This window comes from Diceros bicornis, chromosome 3 (genome assembly GCF_020826845.1).
Source record: "Diceros bicornis minor isolate mBicDic1 chromosome 3, mDicBic1.mat.cur, whole genome shotgun sequence".
Classification (NCBI taxonomy): Eukaryota; Metazoa; Chordata; class Mammalia; order Perissodactyla; family Rhinocerotidae; genus Diceros; species Diceros bicornis.
In genome coordinates, this window is record NC_080742.1 from 36,040,117 (window position 1) to 36,056,590 (window position 16,474).

Here is a 16,474-nt window from a genome sequence, read left to right on the forward strand (position 1 = left end):
GTTATTGACAGAGATATTTTTCAATGCCAGGCCTTGCTGTTACTCACTACATCACAGAATGCAGTTGTTTACCGGGATTGTTATTATATTTTCTTCCTAGATGTCATCATTGAAGTACACATCAGTGTACTTCCTTAAAACTGAGGAGAGTAATATCATCCACTGGGAGATTTGGAAGCATAGTCTGTAGCAACTGCTAAAATCATGAAGCTATACAGAGATCTCGTTTTATATTAAAAACTCATATAAGTAGTATATTCTAATTCATTACATATTCTTATCTATTTTGATATAAATATATTATTTAAAATGTTTTCACTGTTTGTTTCTGATGTTTCAGGAAGATATACCACATTTTCCAGTAGTTTGAACTATTTGGCAAATGAAATCATGTTTTCTCATGATGCACATACTCTAGTTTGAAAATCATGAAGTTAAAGAATTTTCTCCAGGAAGATCCTGTTAGAATATTGAGCCAGTCATTCATATATTTTTCAGGGTCCACTCTCAGTAATGACTATTCAGGCATTGGGTAGAGATTATGGCTAATTTCATCAAGGTTCTTGCTTTCATGGATCTTACATTTGGACATTCGGGGGAGGGGCATTAATAAATAGCTAAGTAAACCAAAAAATGTCACATACATCATTCTATGATGACAATGAAGGAAGATATTGTGAGAAGGAGTAAGTGGGGATTTCTTCAGACCTGGTAGGTCGGGAAAGACCTCTCTAGGGTTTGACATTTTAAACTGACGCTTGAATGATAGGAAGAAGCCAGCCATACAAATATATGTTGCAGTAATTTCCAGGTGTATAGTTCCATGATAGAGCACAAGTCCTAGGGTGGGGATAAGTGTGACTTGTTCTTTTATCAGAAATAAGGTCAGTTGCATATGGAGTGAGTGGAAGAAAGGTGGATGATGAGGCAAGGGGACCAGACTGTCAAAGCCCTTGTAGACTACGGTGCCCAGAGGTTGGACCCTATCGTAAGTGTGAAAGATGTCCAGGGAGGGCTTGAAATGAGGGAGTGACATGATCTGATTGATCTTTTTTAAAGATCATTCTGGATGCTGTAAGGAGAAAGGATTCTAGCGGGTAAGAATGGAAACAGCATAACCAGTTAGGCGGCCTGTGAACTGGTACAGATGAGAGATGATAGTGGCTCAGTCAGAAACAGTAGCCAGGCTGTGATCAATTTGGGATATATTTTAGAGGTAAAGAAAAAAGGACTGGGTGGGCTCTGGTGGCCTAATGGCTAAGTTTGGCGTGCTCCACTTCAGCAACCCAGGTTCGGCTCTGGGCGCAGACCTACACCACTCAATGGCCATGCTGTGGTGCTGGCCCACATACAAAATAGAGGAAGATTGGCAACAGATGTTAGGGTGAATCTTCCTCAGGAAAAAAAAAAGAGAAGAAGAGAAAAAAGGACTTACTCATTGATTAGGTGGGCAGAAGCACTGGGGTAAGCAGAAGAGAATTGCCAGAGATTTTAGTCTGAGCAACAGAGTGTGCCATTTGGTCAGACAGGGAGAATGATGATTTGAGGAGAGAGTGAAGAAAACCTCCATTTTGGGAAATTCAACATCCAGGTGAAGAAGTCAAGTAGGATACAGGAGGGTCAGATGAGTGTGTTCCAGACAGAGAGAACTCAAATACAGAGCCCCAAGTCTGGAGTAAGTTTGATTTTTAGGACCAGCAAGAGAGCCAGTGTGTCTGGAGCAGGAAGCAAGGACACTGGTAGAAGTGAGGTCATAGAGGTTGGCTACAAGCAGGATCATTCAGGGCCTGGAGGTTGTGAAAAAAATTTAGACTGTACTCTAAGTGTGACAGGAAATCATTGGTGGGTTTAGCCGAAGTAACACTGTCTGATTAACATTTTTGAAAGATCAGTCTGGCTGTTATGTGAAGAATTCATAGGGAGAGGGTGGTGCAGGAACAAGAGTAGAAGAGGAGAGAGAAGAAACTCATTAGAAGGCTTTTGGAGCCAGAGATACAAGACATGTTGCAATGCGTAAGTGAGTTCTGCACCATCACACATTTTTTCACCTGTATTCCTCATGATATTTGAACACCCAACTGGAGAGTCATAGAGGTGGAAAACCTATTTACAGTTATACATTATATATAAACACAAATCATTTGTGCATAGTTCTAGTCTACACTAAATTTTCTAGGAATGCAAGTATTATGTATATTGGAGGAAATACTGTACTTGTTTTGTTCAGAACTGTGCCCATACATGTTCACCAGTTTGGAAAATCAAGTCATTGAGGATAATGCCACCCATAGTATTTAAGTGGCCAGTACTTCACATCCATATCTATCTGCATTTGTAATTGTCATCTTATTGATGGCTCTACACAGCTACAAGTGTCCGATACCAACATGTCTTGCAGAGTAGTAGTATCCATACATTTACATATTGAAATACATCTTATGGGACACTATACTGATATTTTGAAAAATGTGTAGGTTACAGTATTGATGAATTTTATTTTAGAGAGATAAACTAATGTTATATAAAGGCAGCCATGAATCTGATAAATTGAGAACCACAGATCTGGTAATGATGGATTACATGGAAAGCTGAGGTTTCTAGTGATGACTGATGTTAAGCTAGATGGAATTAGACCTGATAGTCTCTTGGATTAATGTAATTTTCCCAAGAACACAAAGCTAATTAGCCATAGATGTTGGTTTAGAACCTAGCTCAGAATGTCTCCAAAGCCCATATTCATGACATCATACCTATCAGTGTAAATATTTATTTTCAGAAGTTCATTCATTGCAGTAGAGTGTCTTGCTTAAATTCTTGGCGCAAGGAAAGTATATTAAAACTGTGTCTCTACTGGTAAAAAAATAAAGTTGTTAATTCAGCCAATTTTGTGATTAAATAAATTTGGAGGGTAAGGACAGGTATAATAATTGTTTGGTCCATATTATGAAGAAAAAATCCTGATTGTGGCTTTTTTTTCACTTCCAGTTGTTGGGATGTCTTGTAGAAAAGACTAGGTTTTATCATGGTTTCTAATTTAAACTTGAAAATATGTGTCTGTTTGTTTTTAATTATCTTCCTCTTATCACAAGCTTCTGTCAGATTGGTTAGGTAAATGCTTCATGACTATTACAAATAGAAAACACATATAGATTTTTTCTTTAAGATTTTAAAACTAATATTTGTTTACTAGAAAAGCTGTTCAGTTTTTATCTCTGATTTTTCCTTTGTAGAAATTCATCTAGTAAAATGTTCTTTTTAGTGTCAATGTTTTATCTTTTGAAGTATCAACAAAGTTCTTATTCTGTAGAAGAATGAGAAGAAATTAACTTGGCAGTAATTCTCATGTAAAAATGTAATTTTGAACAGATATGACAGCTTTGTGAGCCATGGTTCTAGGGACTATCACCAAAGCATTTTAATTTTAATGTTGTAAGAATTTGCAACATTTAAGAAAAATAGTTGTGAGGGAATATATCAACAATATTTTGTTACTATATCAAAGGATTTTTTGATACAGTTTTGACAATAGGAAAAATATAAGTTAAAATACTGAATCTATCTTCTTCCGTTTGGGCCATTTTGCATTGGAAAATGACATAATATTAAAAGATTGATTTTTAACATTTCACTTTTATTGTGAGGCAATGAATAGCTTGGACCCACAACGTCGTAGGAGATTTCTTAATCTTCACATTGCACCTTACTCTTCATGGTGATTCGTGTCTGGCTTTGTCTTATGGATAGAAAGGGAAGATCCACTTACTTACTGTGTTGAAGATATAAAAGAAATTAATTACACTGCCTGTGGTTACTATCTGCACAGAATCAAATTACTTGGTTTAGGAAATATTTCATCTGTTAAAAATCCAGTGTGGGTCAGAGATACTGCGCCTCAACCAAATAATGATGAACCTCAAGATAAATTAACTGTTCATCACTCTGCCTGTGAAAGGCAGGGCAGCACATGTCCAGAAAGCTCCCCAGTGAGGCACCTGAGACACTGTCATTCTTTCTTTACCAAATTGAATTGTAAACTATTCCTATTTAGGATTGTTTGTGAGTGGTTTGAATGTTACTTAACAAGCACAGTGTTGTGGAGTAGTGTTACATATTGCCTAAGAAGGAGGTTTTATGACTTCTTTTTATCTTTTGTATCAGCATTTGACAGATGACAAATGAAATTCCTTTTCAAAAATTAAATCCTGCTTCATTTTTGTCTTTCACCCATAAAGGATGAAACATTATTTGCTTCTTGGACAGTTCCTGTACTCTATCATCTTCCATTACTTTTATAAGTTCTGCCATAAATGCGTTAGCTCTTTGGCCTTGGCTTCTTACTGCCTATTACAGAGATAAGTGTCTGGGTTTGATAATATAAAATCCTCAAATGTTGCTTTACCTTCAATTAAAAAGTACTTTACAAGCAGCGTTAGAGTACGATATCGTCTTTCATTTCTCTATTGTATTTGCCTCCTCATATAGTTTTGGTTCTTTATGACCACGAAGAATAGTGTTTTTAGAACATTTGGGACAGCTCCCTTTCCTGAGGTCCAGACCTGAACCGTCTGGACAGCCGGGTGTCCCACAGCACCTTAAACAACCTGAATGCTGTTCCTCCCCATGTTTTCTCTGTTGTAGAGGTCGGCAAACTATGGCCATTGGGCCAGATCTAGCCCACTGCCTGTTTTTGCACGGCCTTTCAGAAAGATGAGAATAGTTTTTATGTCTTTAAAAGAAAATGAAAAGAATACTATTTTATAATACGTGAAAGTTTGATGAAATTCAAATGTATGTATTGTCTGTGCTGCTATTGTGCTTCCGTAGCAGTCGTGATGAAGACCATCTGGCTCTCAAAGGCTTAAAACAGCCCGGGCTATCTGGCCCTTTACAGAAAAAAATTGCCAACTTCTGATCTGATCTGAATGGAAGATTTCACCACTCTCTCAACTCTTAATATCCCGATATCAAAACCTCTGAATTATCTCTCAACTTTTCCCCTTAGTCATATGCGTATCCTCTTGATGTGTGTAAGGAATATCTCCAGACCAGACTCCTTTTCTCTACTCTCACTTCCACAGCTTTGGCACACAGGTCCTTGCTGTCTGTTGCCTGGACAACTGCAGTAGTTTGCCTTAACCCCAGTTACTCTCCAATAAAATTCAAAGTCTATACTAATATTGAAGCTATCATGTGAAAATTAATAACGTAGATCATTTCAGTCCCCTGTTAAAGATGTCATTGGGACTGTGCTTTCCCACAGAAGTAGGTCCAAACTCCTTAGACTGTAACAAATCCCTTCATTCATTGGCCCTGACTCCTTCTCCAGTTTCTTCTCCTTTGGCTGCCTGTACCCTCCACTCCTACCCTTGCATCCTAAATTCCCGCAACACAGTACTTCTTATTGTCCCCCTAGTATGTTGCTGCCTTTCATGACCTTCTGTCTTTACACTGCAGCTGTTTTTTTCTTTAGTGTCCTTTTACTACTTTCTAAATAGCAAACTTAAGTTTTTGAGATTCAGCTTAAATGTCATATTTGAGCATTCTTTCCTAGAACCTTCAGGTAAAGTTAATTGTTCTCCCACTGCATCTCAGCACTGACTTGTGTTGGAATCGTCTGTGTAGATAATAGAGCTCTTTCTCATTTTTGTATCCTCAGAACTTAGCATTTACGAAGAAGATAGTAAATGTTTGTTGGCTGAATGAACAAGTGCTCATATACTTTTAGCGATTCTTCAGTTTATTCAGCAGAGTTAAAATTCTAAAATAATAATAATCAAGTCTGTTAATTCTACCTGGTTTGGAATGAAACTGAATCTTTGTGGGTGATTACTCAAAAGTCTCTGATAAATTATTTAATTTTACGGTTCCCTTACTTGCAAAGTTATTGCAAATGCACCAATTTATCTATTAATTATTTCCTTCCTAAATAGTTATTCGTGATCTCAATTTAAAGGAAAAAAAAGCCCTTTCTATTGCAAATTTTGTTAGTTGCTTTATGTTGGCCTACTTTTTATTTATTTATTTTTAATTTTTACCATTTCTGTAGGCAATATGAATTTGAAAAGTTAAATTTTCAAATTCAGCTTTAAAGAGGAGCAGGTTATATGTAAATAGTATGTGTCTATGTTTCAGTGATTCCAATTGGCCGTTCATTTGGAGAATCAGCTAAGCTCCTGACGTCTTATCATTCTCCCCTGGTACTACCCTTAGATTCGCATACTGCCCGTTAGTATCTCCATAGAAGGCTAGACACAGGGTTTACTGAGCTATTTTGTGTGTGCCCTGCAAAGACTGGTTAGATGGGAAAGAATATAAAACTGTCTAAAAGAAGGTTTTAAGATTATCTATGAGTTTCTGTCATCTGCTATTTTGCTGGCTCCATTTAGTATAGATAATAATAGTGAGACAAGCTTATGATTATATAGTGCTGTACACTTATCCAAAGCGCTTTTACCTACATTATGCCTCCTGTGAGGAAGGCAGGGGTGGTATTGTTATAGCGATTTTTTTCAAATGAAACTGTGGCTCAGAAAGGAGAAATTACCTGCTAAAATGCTTACAGCTTGTTAGAGATGTGGCTGAGACTAAAGCCTAATTCTTGACCCCATGTTATTTTTCTGTGATTTTATTTTCTTCATATAAAATACATGCTGGTTATCAAGTTATTGTCTCTTGTCTCTAAAGCTACCCTTGCATATTCTGATTTGCGGTTCTGGGGCTCAGACTCTGCAGAGTCCTATTCTCCTTTATCAGTTGCTTCCTGTTAGGTTCTGCCAGTAGCGGGCACATGGGGGAAAATGTACATTAGGAGGGCAAGAGAAGGGACTTGACCATTTCCTTTTTGCTTGCTGTTCCTGTCAGCTTATACTTAGCAATAGAAGTTGAATAGAAGCATCTTTTGGACTTCCCAGAACAAGCCTCATCATACCTCCTCAGAATTACCAGCATGAACAGGGCTATACCTGTACTCGAGGATCTGGGTTCTGGTCCTTTCTATCAGCTTCTAGATTCTGATAAGCACAATCCCTCCTCTTCATTTCTCTAGCCTTAGACATGATAGCTGTTTCTATAATTATTATCTCTGTGTTACCTTAGTGTTCCTTTTGTGCTTTTTCAGTACTTTAATACTTGCACAATCAATTCCTCATGCTATCTGCTCTCCGTTGAAATACTTGGTTTGGTTTTGGTTTCCTGACAAAATGCTGAATGACAGCATACTTATACCAGAAATGGTCCCAGGAAAAACGCTCTCAAAGATGATATTCTAGCATTGTTTTGGTTATATATTTGTCTTAAAAGTAGCATTGACTTCCTTGCTTGTGGTCTGTAGTGGCACACAATTAAATTATTATCTGTGGTTGATTAAAGTAAAGTGTTTACTGAAGCGAAGTGTTGGGGGGATCAAATGTGTGCTGAACTTGACTTGTATGGTAATGATAAGGACTACAAAGACTATGATGTGGGATGGCTTTTTATGACTATCCTGCGGAGCTCAAAGAAAGAAAAGAACAAACTAATGGCTTTAAACCCTTGTTTTAAGTCACTGTTAGAGAAGCAGAGAGCTTTCATAGCAGCCCTAAAAGATTCCCTTATTTCTTGTGCTTCAGAGTCCACCTCACTAAAAACAGACACAAAATTACACTAGGCTCCCCTCGCTTGATGTTCCTGCAATTATTTAACCCGAGATATTTGCCGTGCAACAGGATGCCCATTATTCTCAAGACCCATTCCAAATACTAATGCCACCTAATGCTTCTAGACCCATAACTAGAATCAGACCTCAGAATACTCCAGGGGAACCACTATAAAGTCTGACCAAAGATGAGATAGCTTACGTTCCAGAATAGTTGCAAGATTTTGCTAATTTATACTGAATAATTCCTAAAAGTTGTAGACTAAGAGGGAAAACATAACTGAATAAGGCTGAACACATTGGTGTGGTAAAGTCAGTAGAAATTTGTGATTTAGTGTTCTAGTTTGTGCAGTTGGATGTAGTTCTAAAAATTTACTTGGTTAGTTGACTGAAACTTTGATTCAGCAGTGGCGTGCATTGAATGAGGTTGAAATTTCTGAATTCCTGTGCCATAAGATTGAGGAAAGAAGCAAAAGGTATATGGAAGTAGGTATTTTGGAGTAGATTTATTTTATGTGAACTTCACAATTAATCCCCCCCCCATCACCATCACCACCACCACCACCACCACCACCACCACCACCACACATGCACACTACATTCCCAGAGAGAGCCCAAAGGACATTCCTTTAATTTAGGCACTGGGAATACATTAATGAGCAGAAGACCCCTGAGATAATTGTCTTTTATAGGCCAGATCGTGGAAGATACTGACATTGAGATAGGCTTCCTGAATTCACGGGGGATGTTGGAATCCTGGAGGGGCAAGGTCGAAGTGGCAGTGCCTTTAGAATTAAGGTGAGAAGCCAGTGGCGGTAAATGTGTATTGAGTATTTTCACTTGCATGGGTTTTTTGGTTGTAGATAATTACCACAGTATTTATAGAAGCAAAAGATATGGACACCTTACTAAAATATCACTTAAACTATAAGAAGACAAAACTCTAGGACTGATGGCCAGAAACCTGACTTGAGTCACCACAATGGAAAGTCCTGGTTTGCCACTAAGTTTCCAGACTAAGCCAGTTCACAGACCTAGAGGCCAAGTCTTTCTAAATATGAACCTTGAAACTCTGCCACAGTATGTGCTTAACCTTTCTCCAAGCCTTCCCCAGTGCGACCTGCAACCACTAACTAGGGTAACTATATACTTGGGAGAGGGAAATACCCAGAATTTTTACGGATTTGAACATTGTTTCTAAATTTATGCTAATTCGTGGGGACCCAAAATGCTAGTGCAATTCACCAGTTGAAGTGGGGATATGGTCATGGTCAAGTGACACAGGGCTGGGACTAGGGTGAAGCCAGCAAGAAACTTAAGGCACTAGATTAGATTTTAGAACATGCTCACAGGTTTATGAAAGTGCCAACCTGCCTGAGGTCTCAATCCTGAAGAAACAAGTGGTGTTTTGGACAAACCTTATTCCGTCAGTGGGTTCACAGAATCACCCTGTATCTGTACGTATAATTGGAACACACTTATATGGTAATTGTGAAGTTCCACACATTGGCCCCTGACTCATTAAGTAAGGACTATTCTGGCAGGAAGGGCATGCGTAAGCTTCTGGAACTTTCCATCCCCTCCCAGATGGTGAACCTAAAGTAGTACTGTAGCCCTAGGAAAATTGCAGATTAGTGCCAGTATCAAAAACTTGAAATATGCAGGGGTGGTGATTTCCTTTATGTCCTTATTTAATTCACTTGGTTGGACTTTGAAAAAGATGGATGTATTTTAGAGAATTACTGTGGATTTTCTTAAATGTAATCAAGCAGCGATTCTAATTGCAGCTGTGGTTCCAGATGTGGTTTCTTTACTGAAGCAAATCAACACAGCCCTTTGGACCTGGTGCACAGCTATTGATCTGGAAAATGCTTTTATCTCTGTAACAATTTGCAAAGATCACCAGCAGCAGTATGTTTTTACCTAACAGGATCAACGGTGCATTTTTACAGTCTTGCCTTAGGCCAGTGTCAACACTCCTTCTCTCTGACTTAATTTAATCCTCAAAGATTACGGTGGCACAAAGGTTGGTTGGTTTATTTGTATTTGGAAGACAATATAAACCACATTTGAGTTTGCCACTCTACCACATTTACTGAGTCACTCAAAGCTTAGCAAGAAAAGGCTCTGCAGCTGGTAACGCAGCAGTGCAAACTGCTCTTCTTTTTGAGCCTAATGACCCATCAGACCCAATAATATTTGATGTATCTGGAAACAGAGATGTTTGTGAAACTTCTGACAAATTCTTATAGGAGAATCACAGTTATGTTCTCTGAAGTTTGGAGCAAAGCTGTGTCTACTTCTGCAGATATCTTTTTGAAAAACAGTTCCTAGAAGGCTAGCAGACTTTGATAGAGTTGGAATGCCTGACCATGGGCCATCAAGTGACCATGCAAATTTGGCTGCCATCATGAACTGGGTATTCAGTTAGGCATGGGCAACATTGGTTTATCATTGATGGAAAAATATGTTAGAGATCAGTCTTAAGCAGATCCAAAAGGTATAAGCAGGTGGCTCAGACTTTTACTACACATATTCCCACTGTATTACCTCTCCTCCCTCAATGCATAGCTAAGGCCTCATAAGGAAATTTCTTTTGACTAGTTGAGTGCTGAAGAGTACTCAACTTGGTTAAGGCAAGTTCATGGTCCTCTTAGAATGGTCAGAGTGTGAAGATGTTTGTGTTCCATGTGAATGTCCAACAAAGGGCAACTACCAGAGAACCAGCTCTGAATAATCACATGGGCAAGATGACCCCTGCTCTGATTGTCAGTTTTTCTCTTTCCTCAGCCACTCTCATTCTTGCTCAATGGGCCCATGGCCACAGTAGCCATGGCCACAGAAATAGAGGCTATTCCTGGACTCAAAAACATGGACATCCCCTTACCAAGACTGGTCCAATTACTGCCAGTCCTGAGTGACTAATCTGACAACCGTAAAGGCCAACACTATGTCCTCAATATGGCACCGTACCCAGTTGGGGAGGGAGGAGCCTCACCCAGGGGCAGGTTGACTACATTAGACAGACCTCTTTTAATTATCTAAAAAACCAGTATTAAGATGTTTTAGGGACTTATTAACTCTATTAAGTTGACTATTACTATTTAAGCTACAAACCTGTATGTGTCTTTGATTTCTATTTCTCTCTCTGTAGCTCTTGACTCTATCCCCATCCCACATTTCCTAGAGTTAAAAGAAACTTATTTGGCATTACTCGTACATTATGCTTTTTCACACTTGTGATTCTGGCATATCCAACTTCTCTATTCTACCTGCCAAAAGATATCCAACATTCAAAACCCAGCTCAAGTATCACCTCTTTTAATGCCTGACAACACTTTATACACATTTGTAGCACAGTATTCCTCAGGCTGTATTATAACGACATATGGTAAGTGTGTGTTTAACCCTACCAAACTATGTGTCCCATGAGGAGTTGGCAATGCTATCTGCTATTGCATACTGCCCTTCTGCTCCCAAGTCAATGACTATCACGTTAATGGTTTTCTATACATATTCAGTGAGTGAATGGAATATGCTCCTCTTTCCATTTTTTGCATTTTTCCACTATATTGAATTACAATAATGTCAGTGTTTGCAGGTCAATTTGAATAATGATAGTAAAGCAGTGTGACATATGGAGGAGCATTGGTCTTGTAGTCAAAGGCCTAACTCTGGGCTTTGTTAGCTGTGTGACTTTGAGAAAGTCATTTAACCTACCTGAGCCTCATTCCTTCTTTTCTAAAAGGAGACTTCTTCTAACTTTGTAATTCTACCGTTTCATGATTTACTTCAAAAAAGAAATAGGGGCCGGCCCCGTGGCTTAGCGGTTAAGTTCGTGTGCTCTGCTACTGGCGGCCGGGTTTCGGATCCCCGGCGCGCACCCACGCACAGCTTGTCCGGCCATGCTGAGGCCGCGTCCCACGTACAGCAACTAGAAGGATGTGCAGCTATGACATACAACTATCTACTGGGGCTTTGGGGAGAAAGAGGGAGGAAAAAAAAGGAGGAGGATTGGCAACAGATGTTAGCTCAGGGCTGGTCTTCCTCAGCAAAAAGAGGAGGATTGGCATGGATGTTAGCTCAGGGCTGATCTTCCTCACAAAACAAAAAAAAAGAAAGAAATTATATTCTAGAAACAATTGATTTTTAAAATTTTCCTTTCTTTTTCTTTATTTTTACAAAGTTTAGAATAATTGCTTAAATATTGCAGATAAAAACGTTTTTTTTTTCCTTTGAAGATGATCAATGCTTGAAATTTTGCTTGGAAAGAAAACGTAAATCTTTAAATAATTTAATATGCATTCATATATATGAATATGCAAATTGTACATTGGATTAATTTGAAACTGAAAATATTTATAGCATGTTATTACAAAGGATTTGGCCTACATTTTGAATCACTATACTGACAAAGAGCCAAATCATAGTCTATAAAGAATTCTTAATTCTTTTCTTCGCTCAGAAAAATCATCAGATATGAGGAACTTAATGCCTATTATTCATTCATTCGGTTGACATAAAGGAAGACGTGTTGTTCACCCTTTGCTTGTCTAGGTGTTTTAAATTTTGCCTTTGAGCCAAAGTAGACATTCAGAGATATGTGTGCCTAGAATGTATGTTTTCATACTCCATCTCGTAAAATTACTTTTTACAGAATTGCACTTACTGAATTGATGTTATGCCATCATAACATCATACGAGGAACGCTATAGGAAATTAAGTTTATTATTGATGGATTGCTAGCAAGAATATCCTTGATATTGTCTATATCCTGCTACTCAACATGCTGTCCACGGACCAGCAGCATTGGCATCACCCAAGAGCTTATTAGAAATTCAAAATCATAGTCCCCAACTGTAGAGGCACGGAGTCAGAATCTGCCTTTTAATCAGACGCCCAAATGACCCGTGTGCACATTCAAGTGTGAGAAGCACGGACAACATCACCCAGTAGTGTCCTTCTTCTGAGATTCCTCATAAAGTTATTTTATTGTAAAATTTATTTACCATAAAACAATAATAAAATTATTATTATGAGTACACATAATAAAAGAAACCCCCGTGCTTCTCCAAAACGAGGATTTTTGTTATAGTTGTTTTTTAATCTTTTGAACAGTGAATTTTGTGGTTGATCCTGTTTGCCTCTTTGCCTTGTCCACATCTTGTAGCCTATGTACCTTTTTCATCCTCTTGCTTGTTCATTCGTACATCATCCATATTTTCCTTTTGCCCTGACACCTTCAATTAAAAAAATTGTTATGTGGTGTATTAGATGCCTCAAATCCTTTGTGGAATGAGATAAAGTATAAACAAATAAAACAAACATAAATAGCCTAAATATTTCCAGGATTTGTTATATGATTTGAGCATTGCAAACTGAGACCCTTCCCTCTTTGCTACCTACCCTTCTGAGCAACATAATTAATGTTCAGGATGAAGATCTTGAGGCACTCTGGGGATTACAGTTATCAGAGAAGTATTAATTATACTCAGCACACTATACTGTACTTACTGAGCCAGAAACATGGACTAATGTGTTTTATAAAGATTTTAAACAAGAGTGGAAAACCCAAAAGATTTCTGACTAAATCAGAACATTCACTTCAATTAAAACATCCCATTTCATGAGCACACTGGTGAATATCAGTCTTTAAGTCTTTTATAGACAAATTATTTTTCTTCTCTTATTTTTTTACCAGATACAATAATTTTCTAGGAATTTAGATTACTTCAAACATGTACTGATAAAACAAGTAGCAGGTAAATTCTGAGCTAATGTCAGGCTATCTATTTTTACCAGCAGGCAGCCAAATAGCTGAACTTCCTGCCTCAGGAGGCCATTGAACCAACTATGGTGGATGAATAATTTTATGACCAGTAATAAGACTCACGCGTTATACATGCTAAGAGACGGGTAATCAAATCTCATGCTTCAGGGTATAAATTAATCACTGCAGGGGTCAGAAAAGAATCTCCTTTGCTCTATGAATGGAATTGAATAATTAGGCAGTGGCTGTATTGATATTTTTAAAGTCTTCTTCTTAAGGATCAGCACTGGTTTAAAGAACAATTCTGAGACTTCATGGGGGTGTTTGAGCTCTTGATTAGAAGAGGAGGGCACTGCAAGTTGAGCAGTTTATTCTAGCAGGCAGACAGGTTGGGCGGCTTCCTGATACCACACTGTTCAACCTGATTTTCATTAAAAGCTCAAAGTGCCTGCTGTTAAAATGTCTCCAGGCAGCTGGGCAAATGGGCCTTCTTGTCTATTTGGAAATCTTGAGGCAGATTTTCATCTTTTAATCAAGCCTCCTTGTAAGGTGGGGAGGGTGGTTTACTAATGTGTGAGGTTCATTCTCTTTCTTCTGCAATTCACATTTTAAAAAGACACATTTCTCTGGGTTTGGGGAATTAAACCTTGAGTTCTTTTTCAGTAAAACAGGCTCAAGGGGAAACCTGTTAATCAAATGGCATTGAAGGCCAAGTGTGATCAACTGCCAAACACATAAATCTTTTCAGGTTTGCCTACATGGCTATTGAACACACATGTCAAATGTAGTTTTGTGATAATGCAAGGATACTGTATTCCATGGAAAATAAATTTTATTTCCTATATCCTTCTGCCACACCTCCATATTCAGCAGTTTTAAATTTAGATAAAGGAAAATAACTTTGAAGTCATATCCTAGAGTGTTCCTAGTAAAAGGAAAACCGAAGAATGAATCATTTCCAAATGATGATAGCGTACGAGTGACCTAGATACTTAATACCCCTAGAGATGAAAACAAAAACTCTATTGACATACCTGTTTATTGACCCCAGAAGCCTTCCAGATATTTGTATGTTTGGTTTTCTTTGTCTTTTCTCTGTTTTAACTTTGAAATCAGTCAAATATTATTATGTGGTTAGTCCAGCAGTGGGTTAGCCATATTTACCTGTAGTGTAAAACAGGATGATTTTTGATCAAAGGATTGACTGTATCCTTCCTATGAGTCTAGCACTGAGGCAGACATGGAAGTTGAAATGAAGGCAGTAACTTTTCCCTTTAGAAGGTTATAATCTGGTTGGGAACATAGGACATAATAGCTAAAAACAGTTAAGTCATGTTACAAGCTGTGTCAGAATAAATGGTGTCAGAGAGGCCTATGTATGTTCAGAAAAACGGAGATCAGCATGGTCTGGCATGATTCTTGGTAGGAGGCAAGACTGCTCCTGGGCCTGAAGAATACACATGTTTTGCAGGCTATGGGAAAAGGAGTATCGTGTATGGGCCTGAGAGTGTGCGTGGATGTGGGTCTGTAAGTACGTATGTGTGCATGTGTGCGTATGGGGGCACGCACATGGTGGAAGACACATATTGTTGGAGAATGAACAAAGCCTTGAATTCAAGAAGGAGCTGAGAGCGAACTGGGAAGGACTGAGGGTATGTTTTATTATTTCATTTATAATAGGAAACAGGGTTAGGTAAATAGAGAGGATCCTGATCCTTGAGGAACTTGAATGCCAAGCTAAGTAAGATCCTACAGACATTAGGAAACTGTTGACAGTTTTTTGAACAGACAATTGGCATGTTGAAAGCATATTTTGGAAAGAATAATATGGTTACAGTATGGAAGATGGACTAGTACAGAGAGGGGCTGGGGTTGGGGATACTGGTTTGAATGCCATCCAGTTGTGAGATAATTATGTTTATATTATCTGCCCTTAACTTTCTGGCTTCACAACCAGAAATTCTACTTGATCGTATTGTTTTGTTTGTTTGTTTATTTGTTTCTGAAAGCTCAAAGTTGTCCTTTGCTAAAAGAGAGATGAAAAGTGGAGTTTGATTTACCAGATGTGTGCTAATGTGACCATAGCACTGGTATTGCCTGTTAAGTACTGGATTCAAGTATCTTTTTTTTAGATTGACAGTGAACACAATTAAGTATGTGTCCCTAATTCGATGTTGAATTCAGTGTGCTTAATTTCAGGATCAATTCTCTCTCTCTTTTTTTCAGTACAATATCCAACATTTTTACAAAGCTGTTTCTTGAGTTAAGTATACATTAAATATCTCATCTAGATAATAAATCTTTTTTGTCTGCAGCTATAGTAATCTCACCAGATTTCATACTGCTAGATAGCAAAGTAAATCAACTGCTCAGACAAATGAGTAGTTCAAACTCTTCCGAAAAGTCAGTCAATATCGTAGAGTGCCCAGTGAATGAAGCATTCTTCCCCCATGTCTTGGGAAGATATGAAGGTTTAGATGAGTAGTCTGCCCTTGGTAAGACTGCAACAGAATGAGGGAAAGAGGAAAAGCATAAATTAAAAATTAAACTAAAACCTAAGAAGACCCCTAATATAATAACAGCTCTGAATCAAATAATTGCTCTGTACCTGATACTTCACAAATATGATCTCATTTACTTCTGGTATCAGCCCTATGGATTATATGATTAGCATCCCTAATTTCGCAGATGAGGAATCTGAAGCTCAGAGAGGTTAGCCATCTTGCTTATGGCATGCAACGGCAGAACCAGAATTTGAACTTGTGGCTCTATAATGTTTGAGCCAGGTCTCCTTTCAGGCTGCTGTAGTAGGTTATGAAAAGGCAAATTCCAAAGTTATTGTTTTTTAATTCCAAATAAAGTGACTTGGGGAGATTTATAGAGTCGTGATTTGAAGGCAGCTGGGGTTGTGAAAAAGAAAGTAACAGATTAGATAAGAGTCTTCAGGAGAACATTCCAGATCAGGAAAATGCCAGACTCGTAATCAGAATACAATAGGCTACATGTGTGGGATAGTAAACAGGAATAGTCAATTGAAGTGAGCAATGAAGGGAGATATGTCCACAAATTAG

At 38.1% G+C, this 16,474-nt stretch overlaps 1 protein-coding gene across 1 annotated transcript in view; it reads left to right on the forward strand.

Annotated features, from left to right (window-relative positions):
* Positions 1-922: 922 nt before the first annotated feature.
* The window catches only part of NXPH1 (neurexophilin 1), a 37,826-nt gene continuing 22,274 nt past the window's right edge, over positions 923-16,474 (forward strand). Inside the window, exon 1 of the mRNA XM_058570568.1 lies at positions 923-988. Within this exon, the coding sequence (XP_058426551.1) occupies positions 923-988 (66 nt within the window). The remainder of the gene's footprint in view (positions 989-16,474) is intronic.